This window comes from Macaca mulatta, chromosome 7, assembly GCF_049350105.2.
Source record: "Macaca mulatta isolate MMU2019108-1 chromosome 7, T2T-MMU8v2.0, whole genome shotgun sequence".
NCBI classification, from domain to species: Eukaryota; Metazoa; Chordata; class Mammalia; order Primates; family Cercopithecidae; genus Macaca; species Macaca mulatta.
Window position 1 is genome coordinate 55,749,747 of NC_133412.1, and position 22,178 is coordinate 55,771,924.

At 55.6% G+C, this 22,178-nt stretch overlaps 1 protein-coding gene across 21 annotated transcripts in view; it reads right to left on the minus strand.

Annotated features, from left to right (window-relative positions):
* Nucleotides 1-6,150: 6,150 nt before the first annotated feature.
* LINGO1 (leucine rich repeat and Ig domain containing 1) overlaps nucleotides 6,151-22,178 on the minus strand; it is a 205,899-nt gene continuing 189,871 nt past the window's right edge. For all 21 annotated transcript variants that reach the window (XM_077940039.1, XM_077940038.1, XM_077940037.1 and 18 more), the window contains one exon: nucleotides 6,151-9,023. In XM_077940039.1, the coding sequence (XP_077796165.1) occupies nucleotides 7,167-9,011 (1,845 nt within the window). In that variant the 5' untranslated portion in view covers nucleotides 9,012-9,023 and the 3' untranslated portion in view covers nucleotides 6,151-7,166. The remainder of the gene's footprint in view (nucleotides 9,024-22,178) is intronic.

Sequence of the window (22,178 nt, forward strand, 5' to 3'; positions counted from 1 at the left end):
TCTCTCCTCTTTACGACACCATATTTTTTAATGAGCTATGTAAATGTCTGCAAGTCAGACAGCAAGGGCAGGAAGTCAGAGTCTCCAGCTCCCGCCCCTGCCCCCAGGAATGGGTGTCCCCCTGGGGCCAGTCTGACCTTGTGTTTCCCATAGGAAGGTTTTCTGGATTCCATGGAAGTGGCCACCTCCCAGTTGAGCTGAGTCAGAACTGGTGCTGTTGCCGACTGACTTGTTTTGTGACCTTAGGCCTGTCACAAAATGCTGTACTTCAGTTTTCCCTTGCTGTACCTCAGCTTCCTCATTTACAGAATGAGTGCACACAAGGGGCATGTTGTGGTTTCTGAGGCTCCATGGCTTAGCCATGCAACCTTGGGTGGTGGCTGGGCCTCTCTGAGGTCTGTGGTTCTCATCAGCAGAATAGGGAGTCATGCTGACCACTGCCTTTGGGCTGAGCTTGGACCCCGGGAACCAGGAGGGATGAATCACGGGGAGGGCCTGCCTGTCCTCTGTCCTGCCTGGCTTTGTCTTTCTTCCACCTCCAGCTTCCTCCTCCTCCTCTGTTCCTCTGGAACATCCTGCCACTCCAGCCCCAGGATTGGCTGTCTCTGTGGCCGTGTGTCACAGTCCAGACCGGGAGTGAGGGGGTGTAGGCAGTGGATGTACAGGGAGAGCCAGACCTTGGGTCCCTGCTGGGGTCACACCTGGGGCATGGAGGGGCCTCCTGGGTTGGCCTGAAGGCTGGGGTAGGAAGGAGCTGGGGCTGAGCACTGGGGCATCCCTCAGTGTCCGTGGCCCCTTCTCAGACACCAGCACTATCACCTGGCAGGATGACAGGGCTTGGGCTGGGGCCACAGGATGAGCCATAATAGGCTTATGGGGAGGCTGTAAATCCTTTTCCAGGCTGAGCAATCAGCTTTCTCAGGCAGGCAGAGGCTGGAGCTCCCAGGGGAGGGCCCTGTCCTCCTAGGGATGTGTTGTGTGACTGATGTTCTTAGACCCCTGCCCTGTGGTCCCCAGTGGCCCAGCAGGGACCAGGCCAGGCCTAGAGTGCCAGTCCGTCAGAGCAGGCTGCGGGGCCTCGGTCTCAGGGCTCCACAGGGATGCCAGGTGGGCTGGGAGCCAGGACGGGGGAATCAACTGGCAGAAGCTTACAGCATGCCCCCGCCTCCATGTGCTCACCCACCCAGGCCACAGCACACCCTCCTCCCCTACCTTCCACAAAGAAAGGACGCCGTGCCTACTTCACAGATGAGAAGCCTGAGTCTGGAGTGTTTCCGGCCCAATGTGGTGCTTTGTTTCAGGGAAGTATTGGCGTCCTAAGTGTGAATCCTGGAGTCAGCACCTACATGGTGGTGGGCCCCAGACAGTCACTTCTCAGTATTCTCATCTGAAAGGGAGCCTGTAAGCCCCTCCTCCTGGGATGATGAAATAAGAGAAGGCACATAGAACATCTGGCCTGGGGCCTGGCATGAACCCTCGATGAACAGTAGCTATTGTGGTTATTGCCATATTTGCCCCGTACCCTCGCTATGGAAAGGGCCTCAGACTGCACAGCAAACTTGGGTTCAGGTCCTGGCTCTTTCCTTACCAGCTGTAGATCGCTGGGACAGTCACCATCTCTCTCTAAGCCCCCTACTCCTCAGCGAACCGTACAGGGCTGTGCACCCATGAGTGGTTCCTCAAAGGAATAAGGCACCACAGAGGTCCCTGTGGAGGGTGACTTCCAAAAGTGGCCGTGACAGCTCTCACACCTTGTGTGCCTTTTTGCGTGTGACTGCAGCTTCCCCTAGTGAGAGCTGGGCTCTCTCCTCCCTCTCGTTGAATCTAGGCAGATCTGAGACTGCCTTGGCCAATAGAATGCAGCCAATATGGTGCTATGGGTCTGCCTGGCCTCAGAGTCGAGAGACCTGGGAGCTTCCATTTATGTCATCTTGGAGTGCTGAGCTACCCTAAACAAGTCAAACTAACTCAGACGGACCATGTGGAAAGAGAGGAGCCCGTGGCCCTGCAGCCTTTCCAGCCTCCCAGCCGAGGCAACAGACATGGTCAGAAGCCATCTGGGACCTTCAGCAGCAGTGAAGTCTCCCCAGTCGATGCCACACAGAACTAAGATGAGCTGTTCTCATCAAGCTCTGCCCAAGTTCCAGAGCTAGGAACAAATAAACAGTTGTTTTAAACCAGTAAGTTGTGGGTGTGGTCATTATGCAGAAATAGATAACATCCAATCCTTCATGCTTTCTGCACCATCTTCACCCCAACTTGGTTGTGCAAGTTGAGCTCCTTGGCCACAGCTGATTGGACAAGGGGATGGGCACCTGACTTCAAGGCAGCCAACTGATTGGCTGGTGAGTGACCATCCAGACTTTTTTTCTCTGGAGACTAGGAATGAAGAAATCGAAGGCCTTAGCCAGCCAGCCTACAAAGGAGGCTGGAGCTGGGGGTATTTGAATGGCAGCTGGGGGTGACTTTCAGTCCTGTACAGGCTCTCATGTCATCAGAGCGCACCAAGTTGGGGAAAGAAGCAGGAAAGGTGATAGGCTGTGGAAGCAGGTTCTCTGAGGGTTCCATAAATCACTTAGCTCCAGCTGGACTGTGCTCCCTGTTCCTTGTACCTCATGAACCCTGACTTCAGGCCCTAAAAGACTCAAGGGCTCTTGGCCAGCTGGTGACAGAACTTCCCCAGGGACTCCTGATACCAGCCAGGGGTCTCCACTCCTCCTCTCACCCCTTCTCCCTTGCTCTCTGTGAAATGTTCCCCTGCCTCCTTGTCATCCAGGGCCCCAGGGCACAGCCACTCTCTCTCCTGGGCAAACAGGGCTCATGGGCTGGAGTCTGCTTCTATCCTCCCCACATAGCCCTGAGGCCTCCAGTGGCAAAGCAGAGAGTATGGCCAGGTTTGGTTTCTACCCCAACCCATTTGGCATTCCTGTTGTGTCCCACAGTCCCTTACCCTACCAGTTCTTGAGTTCAGCCACCACTCCCTTGCTTGCCCATAAAGATGTCATGCTAGTAACAGTGGTCATTAGTGTACCCAACAGGTGCCACACTCTGCATCGGTGGGGACTTTACAACACTGTCTTCGATCTTCCCAGACACCCTGTAAACATAGGATTTAATCCTACTCTGCATGTGGGACTCAATGGTGGAGGTGGGATTTGAACTAAGGTCAGCCTGACTCCAAAGCCCACGTTCCATCTGCCATTCTGCTGTGTGACTCTAGGCAGGTTACTTTCCCTCTCTGAGTCTTGTATTCTGACTTGTGAGGGGTAAACCAGGGAGGGGTCCTGATGCTCGCTGCTCCCTCTAACACTCATCTTTCTGGTGCCACCCTCGGGCAGGTCCACTTGAATGTCGAGGGTGGGTTCCCAGTCTCAGCATCATTTCTGGTTCAGGCATGTCTGCCTCATAGAGTAGCAGGCCTGGAGGCTGTGCTGCTCTTTCAGTCTCCTGGAAAGCAGGCTGGACTCTCAGGATTCAATATCTTGCCTTTTCCCCAACAGCTTCCTCCACCCTCATCCCCTTGGCCCCAGATTAAAAGGTGAGCAGAGCAGCTGGCTCCCAATAGGGTTTGAGACAGTGGGGCTTCCTGACTCCGCCACCCCATGGGGTCTGAGGCAGAGCAGGGCCATCAGGGCTCTGGGGGAATGTGGGTGGCCCAGGAAGGCTGTGGCGCTCCAAACCACCTCTGGGATCAGGTTCTAGCTGTGTGTGTGCCAGGGCAAGGCAGTATCTGCTCCTCCTTTCCCCCTCTCAAAGGCTGTCCAGGCATGCAGAAAGCAGCCTCTCCAGTCTGGCTTCCCGGACAATGCCCTTCAAATCCAGCAGTGCTTTTAGCAGCAGTTGAGTTCATAACCCTCTTCCACAGATGAAGGTTACACAGCTTGGAAGGGGCTGCATCAGGACTAAAACCCACCTGGCTCTGCCCAGTCCCCAGTCCTCTCTGCTTGGCCAACCCAGTCCACGGGCCCTGGGCACTCACATTCCCCCAAACTGATCCTGGCCCCATCTGCAAACAACCTAGTAATTTTCTCGTGTCCTTCAGTTTCCTCAGGGGGCTGTTCTCTCCCAGTAGCCAGGAATAAATTGGCCCCTTGACCTCTCTGCTCTTACCAGCCTTGAGGCATCCCAGAGGGGTTAGTTAAGAACCCATATAAGCTGCCTCCTGCAGAGGATGGTGCCAACTGGACTTCCAGGGCTGGGATGATGGAGGGGGCCTGTGCGCCAGTCTCTCCTGGGAGGAGGGGCAGGCTTGTGGGGTTCTTGAAGACTCACGTGGCCTCCTGTTGTATACACACCCAAGGACCCCTCCCCCTGTCCCTCGTGCTCCTCTGAATGCTCTCCTGCCCAGAAGTGGCTCTGAGAAGCCTTAAGTCAGTTTTAGAAGTCTATGGCTCTGGGAGTCTGGAACCAGGCCCCAGATCGGTCACTTAGAAGCTGTGCGACTTAGGATAAGCTGCCACCCTCTCTGGCCCACCCCTTCTGCATCTGTGTAAGGGTGGGGTCATCATCACCATTGCCAGTGGTAGAGGACTGACTGAATGGCAGGCACTGCACCGATCCACAAGCCAACCCATGTGCCTTCATTTCATCCTCCTAATGACCCGAACAAGTGTTTACAGGCGAGAAGTCTGGGGCTCAGAGGCGTTAACAATGCTGAGCAGCTGGTAAGTGCTGGAACTGGAACTCAAACTCAGACCTGACCTCAAACCTTATAGCCTTATAATCACCAGTCTAGGCTGCCCACAGGGACCCTCAACAGTTGCACACCAATAGTCCAGGATCCTATGGGCAGAGGATCCTGTTTCTTCTCAGGGGATAAAGCCATAGTTCAGAGGGCTTGAGCCTCCCCCAGAACCAGGGACAGTCTTAGGTGGTGGTTGGGAGATGGGGGAGAGGGCAGGCTGGCCCAGCTACGGCTATCAACTGCTTCAGCTGGAACCAGGAGGCAACCAGCCTCTCAGAGATGCCTTTAGATTAAATGAATGAATAAGTGATTGAGTGCCAACTCCATACCAGACTCTGCCCACCATGTCATCCCACCCGAGGTTTGGTTTAGAAGGTGATAGGCATGTAGCTGTGCGAGTTTGGGTGGGGGCGTGGGCTCTGGGAAGAACCCTGGTGGGAGAAGCTGCATCCCGGAAGTCTCCTGCTGTGAGGGCTGACTTCCCTATTGCTCCTGCTCCATGTTCAGCTGCGTCTGTGCCCATTGATTCTTATATCGCTGGAGTTCTCCCCTAGCCTGAAGAATGAGCAACAGGATCACCCTGGGTCCACTATGGGGCTGAACCCAAGGAGTTCCCAAGGAAAGAGGGAGCCCTGACGGGAGAAACCAGGCCTCCCTGAGCCCGAAGCCCTTCCTTCCTGACAGAGATTGGTGGACCTACTGGCCCAGCTTTGTGGGTCAAGGTCCGTGGCTGATGGGAAACTTACAAGGTGACTGCCTGGCTCTTCACACTCTGTTGTTGGGGGCACCCCTCTCCAGGGTCAAGTTTGAAGCTGCTGGGTTTGGTTTGAATGGGCAGGGCTGGGAGCAGCAGGTGGGGAGCTGTTTTCTGAGCCTCTGGGTCTGCTCATGTGCAGGCAGATCCCAGCCCCAAACCCAGAAGCCCTAACAGCCCAGGACAGGCTCAGACCACGGCCTGGTGGAAGACGGGGCCAGACTGGGCCTGGGAAGCCTCAAGGGCAGTCCCAGAACTGCTTCCCCTAGTCCCCACAGCCTGGGCACTCTACATGGGAAATGGCATACAGTAGGTGCTTGATAAATGCTGTGCAAAGAAGGCTTGAGCAGAGTTTGGTGCTCCCAATCCTTGCATCAGTCCAGGCCAATGCTATAGGGGGCCTCCAGCTTCTGGGGAGCTAAGCCTTGAGCCCTGTAGAGCTGTTATCAGGCCTGGCAGTCAGACCCACCACCAGACCAGAGGTGAGGGACTCCCTATGCCCACGGCCTCAGGATCCCCTTCAGGTCTAGAGCCCCCCTCTCCAGCCAGTGCTGCCGGCCACAACCCCAGCTGCTGTCCTAGGAGGAGCCTCTGGAAGTCCCTGGAGCGCCACTCCCCTTGACACACCCCAGCCCTACCCTCATGAAGGGACCCTCGGCAGCCCCATCCCCCACAGTGAGATAATAATGACCATAATGAGAACAGTCACCCACACGTGTGCACAGCGCTTTACAGGTTACAAAGTGTTTCACATACATCATCTCATCAATTCCTCACAACAGCCCTGTGAGGTAGGCAGGGCAGGGGGTAATGTTCCCATTTATACAGATGTGGAGACTGAGGCCCAGAGAGGCCAGTGACCTGCTTGAGGCCACACAGCAAGTGAGCAGCAGAGCTGGGACCAGAGGCTGGGGTTGGCCCCACCTCCAGCCCCTGGCTCTCTGCACTAACTGTGCTGTCCCCCAGGAGGACCCCAGCCCCTGTCCAGAGTCTCAGCCACACCCAAGCCAGGCTCCCACCCCTGGCAGTAGTGCTGCCTGGCAGCCCAGCAGACAGGCTCCCACCCCCATTGGCAGACCTGTCCCCTCCACCCGCTCCCTGCAAAAAGCCAGCCCGGAGCTGGGCCCAGGCCTGCCCCCTAGCCTGCTCCTGATGGCGCCTGGGGCGGGGTGAGCAGGTGGGTGGGGCTGGAACCTCCTTTCCTGTTTTCCTGAGTGATCCCTCCCCACAGGGGAAGAGAAGAGAAAGGAGGAAGAAAAGGAGGAGGAGGAAGAGAAAAACAAGAAACTGAGTTGGAAGAGGGCCCTGGATCAATCAGGACGTCAAAAGTTTGCATTCCGACTAGCTATAGGAAATAGTTTTTTTCTCTTTTTATTATTTCAAGTTTTCATAAAAATCCATAATTATTGAAACCCAAGTTACAGAGAAAGTTCGTAACTTTTTTATTGAATTATTGACTCTGCCGCGTGTCGGTTCATCGGCTTTCAACTCCAGTCTGTCAATGCCCCTGTGCAGGTGGGGTCCCCAGGCCTGGGCTTCTGAGGTCCTGGTAGAAGGAGGGCAGGTGGTGAGGGCTGGCGGGGGGCAGCAGGGGACGGAGGCGGGAGGGAGAAAGAGAACGTGTGTAGAAGGTAGGGAGGAGGTGGGAAGGACTAGAGAGTGAGCAGGTGGCGGCCAGGCCCCTTCCCCTGCCCGGCCGCTTGGGGGTCCCTGCCCCCCGCCCTGGCCTCATATCATCTTCATGTTGAACTTGCGGGGCGCGTCGGCGGAGCTGATGCCTGCGTCCGACTTTCGGGGGACATACTCGATCTCGATGTTGTGCTTCGTGTTGCCCTTGCCCCGGCTCCAGAGAAACAGCAGCACCAGGCAGAAGAGGACGACGCCCAGGAAAGAGATGAAGCCCATGGTGGTGGCGATGATGAGGGTCTTGATGTCGAAGGGGAAAGGCACAGTGGCTCGGGTGCTGTTGGCCTCTCCCTCGCCCGGCTGGTTGGAGATGAAGGCGAAGGTCTTGTTGGGCTGATGGGGCCAGTCGGGTGAGTAGCTGCGCACATGCAGGTGGGCGGGCATGGAGTCGTTGCCGCCTGCATTGGCCGCGATGCACAGGTACGTGCCATTGTCCTGTACCTGGGCGTAGCGCACCTCCAGCGTGCCATCAGGGAAGACTGTGAGCCGCCCATTGCTCTTGGCTGAGACCAGGTGCTTTCGGGGTGAGAGCCAGAGGATGGCGGGCGGCGGGTCGCCATCGGCCCGGCACACAAACTGCACCGTGTGGCCCTCATCCACAAACACCTGCTGGGCCTTGCGATCCCGGATGCGGGCGCGGCGGCAGGTGAAGTAGTTGGGCAGTAGCACATCAGGGAAGTCCTTGAACTCCTTGCCCTGGACGAACTCGGGCGTGGCGCACGTGGGCTGCTGCCGGTTGAAGTTGAGCCGCCAGCGGCGCCGGAACACCCACAGGAGCCGACAGTCGCAGGCCAGTGGGTTGGAGTCCAGGATGAGCGTCTCCAGGTTGCCCACCGAGTGGAAGACTGATTCTTCCAGCGTGGTCAGCTGGTTGCCAGAGACATTGAGCACGCGCAGGTAGTTGAGGCCGCGGAAGGCATAGGGCTCCACCATGGCCAGCTGCCCGCCCACCAGCTGGATCTCCTGCAGCCGGAGCAGCTCATGCAACATGGAGCCCTCAATGGTGCTGATGGGGTTGTAGGAGAGGTTGAGGAAGCGGAGATAGACCAGGTGGCGGACGGCCAGGTAGGGCACAGCGGTCAGATTGCAGTGTGTGATGGACAGGGACGTCAGGTTGAGGCCGTAGAGGCAGTTGGGTGTCATGGTGTCCAAGTAGGGCCAGTGGGAGATCTCCAAGACCTTGAGTCGGTACAACCTCTTGAAGGAGTAGTCCCGGATGGCATTGATGTTGAGGTGCCGGAGCCTCAGGACGATGAGGCCGTGCAGGTGGGACAGCGCCTCGGTGGGGATGGAGGTCAGGTTGCATTTCTCCAGCGTCAGCTGCTCCAGGCTGTTGAGGCCGCTGAAGGCGCGGTGGGAGATGTAGACGAGGTCATTGTCGCCAACCTCCAGTGACTTGAGGTTGTACAGGTCCTGGAACATGTAGTCCAGCAGGATAACGATCTTGTTCTCGCTGATGTCCAGCTTGGTCAAGTTGCTGAGGCCAGTGAAGACGCCCAGCGGGATGAGCTTCAGGCGGTTGCTGCGGAGACCCAGCGTCCGGAGGTTGAAAAGGTTGTTGAAGGCGCCAGGCTCCACGGCGCTCACGATGTTCTCGTTGAGCTCCAGCTCCTCCAGGTGCGGGAAGCTGGCGAACTCGTCCTGGTTGAGCGTTTTGATGCGGTTCTTCCCCAGGTCCAGCAGGCGCGTCTCCGTGGGGATGCCCTCAGGCACTGCCACAAAGCGCTTGCGGTGGCAGAGCACAGCCCGGTCCTGGGCGGAGCACTCGCAGCGGGGAGGGCAGCCTGTGGCCGAGCCTGACAGCACCGAGCCCAGCACCAGCAGGAGGATGGGCTGCCAGCAGGCCAGGAGGGGGCTGGGCATGCTCCTCACGCCCCCCGCCAGCATCCTCTCGCTCACCTGCAGCAGGGGGCAAGCACAGGACAGAAGTGGCAGTTAGAGGGCAGTGTGTGTCTGGACCCCACCCCAAGCCGCCTGGGCCCCCTCCTGCCCTGTCACGATGACCCTGATGCAGATAGAGAGGCAGGGTCCAGATGCCCATGCCAGAAGGGCCTCTGGCCTCCTCATGCTGCCTCCTCCTTGCCTCTTACCCTGCCTGGAGTCTTCCCAAAGGACCCTCCCAGCACCCTTGGGATGGAGGGGCTCAGGGAAGGGACAGGTCACCTCAAAGAGCCTGGCATTGGCGCCATCTCCTTTACATTTCACAGGCGGTTGACTCCAGGCACACACCCTGCCCAGAGTCACAGTTCCCCTGGTGCTCATCAGGGATAAAACCAGACCTGCTGAGCCGCCCTTGGGCTCACAGTGGGGAATCAAAGGGGCTCAAGGGCTGAGGCCTCTAGGAACAGCCCCCAAGAAGCCAGAGCAGCCAGAAGTGTGGCTAGACCCCAGCCTGCATGGCCAGGGCTTCTGAGGCTGCTGGGGGAGCCCTGAGCCTCCCCAGGTGCAGACACCATCCCCCCTCCCCATCAGCTCTGTAGCTGGGTCTGCAGTAAACCAATGGCACCTGGCACTGTTCACAGGTCTGTCACCCAGGGGGTTCCTGGATTGCTGGAGGACACCTCATCCAGAAGGCCCAGCCTTGAAGCTACCCTCCCCCCGCCCCCTGCACCTGCAAATCCAAATCCAGCCTGGACTCCTGGTGGGATCTGTGACTCTCCTCTTCCTCTGGGTCCCATTGGTGACCCAGCTCAGGCTCCTGAGCCCAGTGCCTGGATAATCTTTTTTCCTGCTTCCTGGTTTTGGCTCCTGCAGTTCTTTCCTCCGGCAACGCCCCTTCCTTGGCTGTTGAAATTCCATCCTCAAGGCCTAATTGAAGTCCACTGCTCTAAGGAGTGTTTTCTGATACCCAATAAGAAGTGAAGTGTGCTCCCCTTAAAAAGCTTCTCCAGCCTTCACCTGCCTGTCTCTCAGGGCTCCCATCACCTTTTTCCTAGTACAGCTGCTTGTCTGAGGAAGGTGCAGATTCCCACAGGCCAGGACAGCCAGGCAACCCCGGAGGAGTCTGCCCCTGCTACAGCACCGAGGCTTGTTCAAGCTGGGCCCTGAAGCCATGCAGGGCTTGAGGGGTGGTGATATGAGAAACCGTGCAAGGAGCGGGGTCCAGTTTGCATATAGGCTGCAGGTGGAGTGAGCAAGGGCTATGTGGGAGCCTCCATGACCCTCTCCCACCCCCTGTTCAGAGGCCACTTGTCCCCACTTCTGCCCCGAACTGCCTCCCGTCTCCTCCTTCCCTCCTCTCTCTCCATCCACCCCCATGGGAAACTGGCCTGGCAAAGAATGTGAGTAGGGGGGTGGGGGTAAGGTAGGTCAGACCCTAGGAGCTGCTCCACGGGTGGATCGGATGGCCTCTGGGAGCCAAGCTGCAGTCATCTCGCTGCTGGTGGGGTAAGGACCCACTCCCGCTCCTCCACTCCAGCCTCCAGTGCCCCTGGGGCTTTGCTGCCGTGTCCACACGCTGAACTCATGGCCCGGAGGGGGCTCACTGCAGGAGGGGGAGGCCCAGACTGCATGTCCCCTCTCCACCCTAGCTCAGGCCCTTTTCCCACACCTTCCCACACCTCACACAGCCCCTGCTCTCATGGCCACAGGCCATCCATCCTTGTCATTCCATGCATCAGCCATCAAGGCAACTGAGGCTCAGAGAGGTTGTGGCTGTCCAAGGACACCCAGCCAGTAGAGGGAGCAGTTCTGGGGTGGGAGCTCTGGTCTGTCCACAAAGCCACACACTTGCAAATGCTCCACCAGTCTCCCAGGACTGACGGGAGCTTCGTGGTTGTTGATTAAGTCACTGATTAAGCAGAGAGGACTCAGGGTGTCACTGACATGTTACGGAATCTGCAAGGGTTTTGTCATCCCCAAGGGCTTTGTCCACCCTGACCCTCCCTTTGGCCCCTCTCATCCTCTCTCCAGGCTCTTCTGCAGTTCCGCTTCTCCCCACCCCACTCCCACCAGGCTATTTTCCACAGTCACACACGCTCCAGTGACCCACCAGAAAAGCAAACATCCTGACAGGCGATCAATAAGTAATTGGGCCAGCAGCTGAGGCTGGCACGGGTGTGAGGCTGGGGACCTCAATAGGTAAATAGGACTTTTAGCATCCAGCTTAGGGCTGGGCTGGTGGGTGGCAGGAGCTGCTGGAGAGAAGGCTGGGGAATGAGGGGGGCTAGTGAGGACACAGGCCACCCCGAGGTGCTGGTAAGCCCCTCTCATACAGACACGAATCTGGCACACAGGAAGCTTGCACCACCTGTCCTCAACCTGCCCTGAGCACTCTTTTCCCACCAGTCCCTGAGCAAAGACACCTGGCCCTCCCCACTTTGTCCTGCACACTCCTATCTCTAAGTCATCTTCTTCTGGAGAACTGTCCCAGACTCCTGCCCCAGCAGTCTTTGTAACCTTCCACCCAAAAGGCCACCTCCTCCAGGAGGCCATCCTTGACCTACTCAGTCAGATATCACCTCTTGTCCCCAACATTGTTATTCTTATAGTAGTGATTTTATGTAATTGGTGTATAGCACACCTCATTCCCAAAGTGATTTGAACCAACTGACAGAAAAATTATGCTACAAGATGATAAAAAGATAAAAGCTAAAAAAGGGAAGCCAGTCAGGAAAGAATGCCACCAAGTCCTGCCTAATGACAAAAGGTGAGAGCTTCCTAGTGACCTTGAGCAAAGAGGGAAACATGCTCTAAAGCCTCAGCATTTGGCATCTCTCCTGTCATGTATGTTTAATCCTGGCTCAGTCATGGGTGTGTGTGTCTCACCTGCTAGAGAGTGAGGTGCTCAAGGGCAGAGAGTGTGTCTGTAGCTCAGTGAAGTGTGGCACAGAACACACCCCCACGAATGTTCTTTGAAAGGAAACATGTGCATGAGTGAGTTTTTGCAGGGGTGGAAGCCCTGCTGATGGGGCTAACCCTCGATCAGGCCCACTGAGCAATGAGAGACCTGAGGAATTGAAGTATGTTGGAAGCCGGGCATGGTGGTGCTGCAATCCCACTGTTATCCCATTGTAATCCCAGCTACTCAGGAGGTTGAGGCAGGAGGATCACTTGAAGCCAGGAGCTCAAGACCAGGCTCGGCAACATAGTGAGATACCCATCTCCCACAAAAATTTAACAATTAGCCAGGCATAGTGGGGCACACCTATAGTCCCAACTACTCAGGGAGACTGAAGTGGGAGAATCCCTCGAGCCCAGGAGTTTGAGGCTACAGTGAACTGTGATTGTGCCACTGCATTCCAGCCTGGGCAATAGAGCAAGACTCTCCATCTGTAAAAACAATAAATAAAATAAAATAAAAAAGAAATACATTGGTAGAAAAGCTGGTCAGCCTTGCCCTGTACAGCTGCCACCCCAGGCCTGGCAGTTGGTCCCACAGAGCCATGGGCCATGCTCCGTGGGAGCAGGACAGCTCTGGGAGGGTATGGGCTCTGAGATGCCTCATCCCATGCCTCTTACATGCAGCTGCCCTAACGGTGGGGAAGCTGAAGCTTGAGAGAGGCTAGGATGCCTGCCCAAGATGGCACAGCAAGGGCACAGCCCGCTGGGCCTAGTCTCCTGGTCTCCCACCCCCATGGGGTCCCTGTCATCTATGGATGGTGGCAGAGTCACGTCTGAGGGGTCACCCAAACTGCTGAGTGGGCAATGTGCCGCTCCTGCCATCCTGGCACCGTTCATTCTGCCTGCTACTCCTGCAACTGTCAAGAAGAGGTATTTTATGCATTTTAATCAGTGTTTTATTTTGGATCCTTGCCCCCGAAGGGCTTCCTACAAGGGTAAGAGTTTAAAAATTGGACCAATAAATACAAAGGAAATAAAACATCAAAGGCAGGCAGGTGGGCAGGCAGCAGAGAGCTGTGCCTGGAGCACCACACACAGACCCTAAAGCATCCAGAGTCCTTCCCAGGCTCAGGTCAGTGGGGGACCCTGAGCCATCAGACCAGCACTGCAGAGGGCTGCCCCAGGCCCTGTGCTGCCCCACAGTGGAAGGGACAGGCTGCTGGCCACCGGTCACACCCTCCTTCATGTCCTGGGGCAGATACGGCCTGGTTCAGGCAACGCTCCCTGACACATGCAGTTCTCTGTGGCCAGCCTGCTAGAGAGTGATGGCTCAGTGATGCCTGCCCACTCTGGCGTGCACAGTAAGGGCTCCACTTCAGGATCCCTGAGGGTACCGCCACCAGAAACTAGCCCTTTTCCAGCTGGAAGGTCGACATCCTCAAACCTTCCTTAAGGGTAAAGGGAAATGGTAGGCTCAGGCCAAAAACTGCAGTTTCACTGGGGCTGGAAAAATCTCTCTGGGGGCGGGGGGTGGCTCAGGATGGTGGGCTTCCTTCCTTGGGGCATCACATTCAGGGTGTGCCCCCAGGGTCTCAGGGTGAAGGAGGGTAATTAGGGGAGATGGAAGGGGCCTGGGATCACCCATGGACAGGTTCAGAGAACACTGCGAGGGCTCAGGAGTCACTCTGTGCAGCATCTGGAGTCACAGGCAGATGCTCAGGAGTCACAGGCAGCATCTGGAGGCCCACGGGGGCAGGGGCATGACTCCCCCACAGCATCCTCTCTACAGGCTCATCCACCAGGCACCTTCTTTAGAAAAGGGGAGGGACTAACACTTGGACAGCCCTGGCTATGGGCCAGGTTTGGGGCTTTTTTTTTAGATGGGAGTCTTGCTGTATTGCCCAGGCTGGAGTGCAGTGGCAAGATCTTGGCTCACTGCGACCTCTGCCTCCCAGGTTCAAGCAATTCTTTGGCCTCAGCCTCCCAAATAGCTGTGATTACAGGTGTCCACCACTACGCCAGGCTAATTTTTGTATTTTTAATAGAGACAGGGTTTCACCATGTTGGCCAGGCTGGTCTCGAACTCCTGACCTCAAGTGATCCACCCACCTCAGCCTCCCAAAGTGCTGGGATCACAGGCATGAGCCACTGTGCCCAGCCAAGGTTTGGGGTTTTATACATATTGTCTCAGAAATGCTTTCAAAAGAGATCTTTCTTACCCATTTTACAAATGAGAAGAACAAAGGTTCTGAAAAGGGAATTTGCTTGCCCTGGGCCTGGGTCACAAAGCTAGAGGGTGGCAGAGCTCTGTCTCCTAGCTGGGCTGCCTGCTCCAAGAGCTGCCTGATGTGACACAGCGCTTAGACTCTGTAGGCCAGGCCAGGGGAGGGGCTGTCCTGTCAGGGTGGAGATAGGGTGAGGCCCCAGGGCTGAGGGAAGGCCCTAGTCCTCAGAGAGCTAGGCATCTGCCCACAAACCCGACAAAAGCAATTGGGGACAGGCATCTGCCCCAAAACCTGACAAAAGCCTTTCCCCAACTTCCAGAAAACGGTGTGTTACACGCACCATGTGTGCTCACTGTTTTTCCTCCACACTCCTTTCTTTCCTGTGCCTGCTGCTGCCGCCTGGGCCTCAATCTCACCTAATGTGGGGCTGGCTGAAGCACAGAATGGCAAGTTGAGTTATTTTAGGTTTATGGTATCAGTATTTCATAGTGCTCCCACTCAGCGTTCCTCAGGGACCGCAGGGACCCCCCCCCCAGCACACAGGCATGCAATCTGGCATAGAGGCATCTGCCCCATGAAGGCTGGGGCCCAGGGTCGTCTGGGAGCTCAGCCTGGCTGTGTGGCCGGGGCAGTTCCTCATGGGGAAATGAGGAGGTGGGGAAACGAGGAGGTGTGTGCAGTCTTCGTCTTGCCTTGATGCCTGCTGTGCCTGTGAGTGAGTGGGCAGCAGGAGGGATGGAGCGAGGAGGACCGCAGGCCTGGGAAGGGGGCTAGAGCACTTTGGAAAGTCTGCCCAGGGCTCTGCCCAGATCCACTGCCAAGAACTGATGGGGAGAGCAGGAGAGGGAAAGAGTCAGAGACCAGGAGACACCCAGGAGACACGTGGTGGGTAAGGCTGCAGAGGAGAGGAAGAGAGAGGCAGAGAAAGCAGAGCGGGAGGAGGGGAGAAAGATAGGGACACAGGCTGGGGGCAGGGAAGGGAGAGACAGAGGCCAGAGCTTGCTCTGCAGGCACAACCACTCTCCCAGCCCCCACCACCTGTGCATGTCGGCCTGGGGCCTGTTAACACAGCCCCATCTTCGCCACTCCACCAGGTGAGTCTGAGCACTTCCATATCCAGGTGGGGAGGGAGACTCAGAAAGGTGAGGGGACTCACGCCAGATCACCAAAGAAGAGGCAAGGCCCAGCCTGGGCTCCTTGTGACTTGTCCTCTCCCCGAGTCCCTGCCTGCCTGAGGTCCCTTCTTTGCTTCAGCTTCAGTATGACGGATCCGTTTCAGGAAATGATAAAGTGTGTTAGTGGGAACTGCGCCTGCTCAGAGATGACTGGGGTCAAGTGGCCAGAAGTGGAGGCGCAGTGGGGCCCATCTAGAGAGGACTGTGACGGTCACCCCGGCCTGGGTCTTTCCTTCTGTCGCAGTGGCCAACCATCCATTCCCCATGCCTAGAGGCCTCCTACTTGGCCTTCAGAAGCAGCCCAGGGTCTCTCCCCTAGGGGCTCTCCTCTAGCCTGGGAAGAAGGGACAGCCTCTGGTGGGTCCCCTCTGGATCTCTGGCCACCCTCTGCCTGCACTGCTGCTGGGCTTCTCCCAGCTCCGTTGGCACTTCTGCAGCCTCCTCTCCTGTGGCCCCCAGACTGAGAGCCTCCGAAGTGGGACCGGGCCTGATACAGCTCCACACTCCCAGGCCCTGCCTGCAGACGCGCCCACCTCAAAGGAGCAGAGAGAGCCCACCAGACAACTGCTGCGAGGGGCAGGACTCGCACTCTGCTCTCCAACTCCTAACCTAGCTCGTAATGAAGGAAGGCTTTGTGGTGAGGGGAGGTGCTATGTGAGCTCAGGCTGAAATACGAACATTTCCCACAGGCCTAGAAAGAGGCAGGGGGAGGGCACGTTCCACAGAGGGAACAGTGAGAGCAAAGGTGTGTAGTCGGGAAGGGACTTGTGGCCTGGTCAACTTGAGAGCATCCTGGGACTCCTAATGGCTTCTCTCCTAGCCCAAATCCTGACCCCGGTCCCTGGACTCCTTTTAAAGATGCTCCATTCTGGCTTTCCAGGGCTAATCCCTGCTGAGGTGTGAATGGCTGATAATGGCATAAGGTAGGAGCTGCTAATGGGAGAAACAATTCCGTCATTGGCCAGTCTAATCTTGGGAGCTGCCTCCTGGTCCATGGGGAGGTGGTGAGGCTGGAAGGCGGACCCTGAGAGTTGCAGTCCTGCGCCCAGGCTGAGCTCCTGCAGGAGAAAGCCTGGCAGAGTGCGCGGCTCCATCAGCCGGACCAGGCAGCCTGTGTCTGGCCGTCTCTCTGGGGGCTGGTCCGCCCTGCCCCCACCTGCCCCCCCTTTCCCCTCCTCCTCCTCAGCCCCCCATGGGGACAGAAAAATCAACCTGGAAGAAAACTGAGGTCATGTCCTTTGTCGTGTATAATTCTTTATTTTCCTCTCGCTCTTGGTTCTGGCAAAAAGTTGTTGGGTCCCCGGGGTGTCTGTGTGTGTGTGAGTGTGTGTGAGTGTGTGTGAGTGGCTTGTGTGTGTGTGAGTGGCCTCTGTGTGAGTGTGGTGTGTGTGGCCTCTGTGTATGTGTGAGTGGCCTCTGTGTGTGTGTGGGGTGTGTGTGTGAGTGGCCTGTGTGCTGTGTCTGTGAGAGTGGTGTGTCTGCGTGTGTGTGTGTGAGTGGCCTCTGTGTGTGTGTGGGGTGTGTGTGTGAGTGGCCTGTGTGCTGTGTCTGTGAGTGTGGTGTGTCTGCGTGTGTGTGTGTGAGTGGCCTCTGTGTATGTGTGTGTGTGTGTTGGCTGCCCCTCCTCCCCCACTCTCTGGCCCCCAGCACCATCACTTAGGTGCGCTCTGGGAAGCTCCATCCTCTCCCACATGTGCTCACTGGCCTCAGCGCCCGCTGGAGGGTGCCGACTGGGCATGGTGTGGCTGTCTGCCTGTCTGTCCTGGGTCACCCTGGGCAAGCACTCGGCTGCCCTGCACTGAAGGGAGGAATGCCCCTGTCCAGCTCACCAGGGCACAGTCATCTTGAGAGCTGCCAGCCTTCCGGCCAGCTCGCAGCCCCCGGCCATTTGTGGGATAAATTATGAATTTTAATTGTCAGAGCATCTGAGTGTTTCAAGGCTTCTATATATAGGCTCTGCCCTCCAGGAGCGGCAGGCTAGGTGGAGAGGAGTGGGAGTTGGGCAGGGCCAACAGGAGGCCCATTCTGGGTGAGTAAAGTGGGCTGCGTCCAGTGTACCCCGCCCTGCTATGTGATCTTGGGGGAGTCCTGGACCACTCTGGGCCCTTCCTGCCCCTTGCACAAGGTTGCCCAGTACCCCCACTTGGATGGGAGCTGTCCCAGAGCTGAAGAGAGGCAGGTAAGTGCCTATTTGGGGGGATGACCTGAGAGGGACCCAAGGACAACCCCAGTCCTGCACCCCAGTATCTCCCTTCTCATGTCTTGAGATGCCAACCCAGGCTCTTGGGGACAGGAAGATGCCCCTCAAGGCCCCCAGCGCCATCCCCTGCCCAGGCCAGTGGCCCCTTGGGACATGCTTGCCACATCCCCATTGGTCCTCTCACATCTTCCTGGGGCTCCCAGGGGGACCCCTCTCTGCAGCCCCAGCCCTCAGGGCCTCTCTATTTGGGAACAGCTCAGGCCTGGAAACCAGTCAACCCCCGCCTGGGAGAGCTATAGGCCTTGTGCTTGGGGTGGGGGGTGTCACAGCCTCATAGACTGAGGCTGGCAGCGAGAGGCTGAGAGGTGTGGTGGAATTAGCCTGGGATTTGGGATTAGCCAGAGAGCTAAATAGAATGATGATGAGAATGATGATTGGTAAAACCCTCATAGGTGGCCTTTGGTGTGCCAGGCATTATTTCAAGCACTTTGCATATAAAAATTCATTTAATCTCACACAAACCCATTGAGGTAAGTGCTGCCATTATCCCCATTTTGCAGATGGAAAAAGCGAAGCACAAAGAGGTTCCATAACTCGCTCGGGGTCAGTGTTAGCATGATTTGAACCCCAATGGTTTTGTTCCAGAGTCCATGCTCTTCATCACTTCCCTACAGTGCCTTTTTTTTTTTTTAAAGCTAACACTAACATAGCATTGGCTATGCGCCAGGCATGAACCTGTCTGATCTCCATAACCACCCTAAGAGGCTGGTATTATCCCCATTTTACTGATTAGAGAACTGAGGCACCAAGAGGTGATGCACCTTGCCCAAAGTCCCACAGTGATGAGTGGCAGAGCTGGGACTGGGCCTGAGGCAGTCAGACGCCCAGCTGTCCTGCCCACTCCTGCATACTGCCTCCTTCTGATTCAGGTTCAGGGGACTGCTGAGCTACGTGATCTTGCGCAAGTGGCTTTACCTCTGGGGACCACAAATTCCTCACTGGGAAGTGGGGACAGCAGACTTCACACTGTCCTCACTGCTGGGGGTGGAGAGTTCCGGGAGAGGGAGAGGAAGAGACATTTATATCGAGCACACACAGTGCTTTGCTGAATGACCCCACCACCCCTCACCACGCTACACACCCACTTCACTAATGAGGACACCGAGGCTCTGAGCCATTAGTTCACCTGTCCAAGGTCCTGAGCTTGTTTGGTTCCAAAGGCATAACACCCTTAGAGACCCTCACACAGATGAGGAAACTGAGGCCCAGGAGCATCAGGGACTTGTCCAACATCCCACAGCATCTCTGGGCTAGGGCCTTGGAAGGACCCCAGCCTCCCAACCGCAGCCACCTTCTGTCCCCAACATCATACAAGGGTCACATGGCCACCCCATGGCAGGGCTGGGTCACGGACAGGTGAGAGTTTGGGTTATTTCTGCCTCAAAAGGGGAAGAGTGAAAAATAACCCTCTAAAACATCACAAACCAAGGTCCAGTGAGTTCTGTATAACATGGACAGGCAGATTATAAATAAAACACTTGCCTCTCTCCCAGCACTGGCAGTTCAAAGCCCTCTCCACTCAAATGAATCTTGGCCACGCCACTGCCAGAGTCCATTTTTCCAACCTGGTAAACTGAGCCCAGTATCCAGGAGGTGATGGAGGCTCCAGTCAGACACACACAGGAGGAGTGTCCTGTTCAGGCACAATGGACGCTACCACCCAGCTGCCCGTTCATAAGAAGCCCAGACTTGGGGGAGGAACTGGCACCTCTGCAAATCTCTAAGGAGCGTATCAAGGCAGAGGCTGCAAAGGTCCACTGCAGGCCCAGAGAGGGGAGCCAAGACCCACGTTCGGCTCAGTTTGAGGAATCCGATGAGACATTACATGGCTCAGGACAGAAGGTCTGCCTCAGTGGTAAGTGAGCAGCCCATCATGGGAGGCATGCAAGCTGAGACCATGGATTAAAGCGACTACAGGAGGCCTCCTCTGCTGGGATCTATACCTCAGTAGCCCCTCTCAGCTCTGAGATGCCCCTGTGTTGCACCCAAGTAAAGGGACTTGAGATAGCTGGTCCCCGCCCCCCCGCTTCCCCATCCCCGCCATCTGCTGTCCTGCACCGGGCTAGGCAGAAGAAACGTGCTGGCCAGGCCCCCACCCCCTCCCAGAGCCGAGAGCAGGTTTTCTGCAGAGGGAAGCAGAGGAGGTGGCAGAGAGAGATTAATTCCCCGAAATGGGAAAAAGTAGAAAAACACACACACCACACACCCTAATAACATGTAATAAGAGGTTGGAGATGAGGAACAATGCCCTGGTAATGTCACCCTGGCGGCAATCAATTTGGGTGTCACATGAAATAGGCATAATTATTCCGCCAGCCCCGGTGCTCGTCTTTAACCAGCTCCAGGGGCCCAGGCCCAGGTGGGAAAGGCAGCGTGGAATCAATCGTTGGTGCACCAGGCTGGCAGAGGAAGCTGCTCCAAATTAGCCTGGCAGCACCCAGCTTCTCAGACCCTCTGGACCAGCAGGGATCTGGAGGGCCTCGCGTGTGGGGGCCCTGCAACGCCCAGGAGTCACCTTGCTCAGCCACCCCTCATTCCATCCATGAGCAGGAGCAGTCAGAGAGGACTCCCCAAGGAAGTGAGAATGGAGGAGGAGCAAGCATACATGTGTTCCATCCGGGGTTCATTCCCTGGGTCACCAAACTCTTATTAAGCACTCACCAATGCCAGGCCTCATGCCAGGTGCACAGGGCGGCTGTGCAGGAGGTGGGGATGCTGAAATAATGAAACACAGGCTCCCTCCACCTCCTAAGTTAGGACTACTCCTTCCCATCCTGGGATAAACACAAAACCTCTGGGGTTCCTGGAATTTGCTATCCTTTGTTTGCACTAAACATGCAGGGACTTAAGCCCTTCTTGCTCCTCCTTCATCCCACTTGCTTGTGGAGTCCTCCCTGATTGCTTGTACCCATCCCAGACTTCAGGGATGGTAGAGACAGCATTCCCACAACTGGGGGATTGGGTGCCGATGGGATGACTGCTTAGTGAGCACCCAGTACACACTGGCTGCTGCCCATCTCAACCCCCATTTCATATGCCAGAAACCTTGAATTCCAGAAATGCAAATCAAGGCCATCATGAAATACCATCTTACATTCATTCAATCAGTAAAAATCAAGCCCCCTGACAATACCAAGTGTTAATCAGGATGGGGTGCAATGGGAACCCTCATCTCCTGCTGGGGTGACACAAACTGGTCTAACCAATTTGGAAAACACTTTGGCAAATATCCTAGTAAGGGTGAATGTGAACATGCCCTACAGGCCAGCAATTCCACTCCTAGCTCTGTGCCCCAGAGACACTGCACGTTGCCTCAGAGATGGGAGGAGAAGGTTCCTGGCAGTACTGTTTCTAAGAGCAAAAAATGGAAATAACTTAAATGCCCATTGGTAGGAGAATGTTAATTACACTTTTAGGATCACATGACAGAACATTATACATCAGTAAAAATGAGCTACATCTATTATTCACAATATAGATGAAGCTTAAATGTGATGAAGAAAAAAGGTAAATTCCAGAGGACTGCATACAGTTCATGCTCTTTTTATAAAGTTCAAAAATAACTAAAACAGAACTACTTATATATGTTAAAATATATAATTTTAAAGAGGCAAGGGATTGTTAAATATATGATTTAGAGTAGTCATTGAAAAAGAGGTGATGGGACGGGGTGTGCAGGAGCACATGGGAAGGTGTACATCATTATTGGATTGCTGGTGTTTAAGTTGGAGAGTAGGGTAACAGTGTTCATTATAGTATTATTACTACTACTATGATTAATACTAAATGCCTCGATTAATTAATTAACAGGCTAGGCCTGGATTAGTGAGTAACAGCCGCAGCCTAGAGGTCAGGAAGGACGCATTCTAGACTGAACCGCAGGCTTGCAAGCTGGGGACTTAGAGCAAGTCACTCACCACCTCTCTGGCTCTGTTTTCTTAGGTATAAAATCAAACCTCTGCACCTACCACCTACAAGGATAAGATCATGAGCATATCACTGATGTAAACTATGAGTAGCTAGCACTTCTTAAGGGCTTATTGTGTACCAGGCACTGTTCTAAATGTTTTGCATATGTTAGCACACCTAATTGTCACATCCTCCCTTGAGGTGAATACTATTGTTACCCTCACTTTATGGATAAGGAGACAGGCCCAGAGAGATTAAGCAACTTGCCCAAAGTTACAGAACTAGGCAGTGGTGGAGCTGAGACTTGAGCCCAGGCTTTTGGCTCCGGGGTCCACACTCTTGACAACTTCGCTATGAAATAACATTGAAGAAACTGAACACACACAAGTAGATTGTTGTCAGCACAGCTCTACTGAGCCCATACAGCACCCAGGGATATTCATTCATTCATTCATTCACTTGTTCGTTCATTCATTCATTCATTCATCCACAACTAAACAAAGGTCAGCATCAAGAATGCCTCAAATGTATTGGAAAATGAACCTGCCTTCTCACACTCTTTCTACAAAGAATCTTCCCTGATTCTGGAGTCCCCTGCTTTCTGTGTCTCTGCAGTCTGCTACTTCCCTAGGACTCAGCCAGTCTCCCTCTCTTCCTAAAGCACCTCTGACAACCTTAACCCCCAGGGAGAAATCCCACCCTT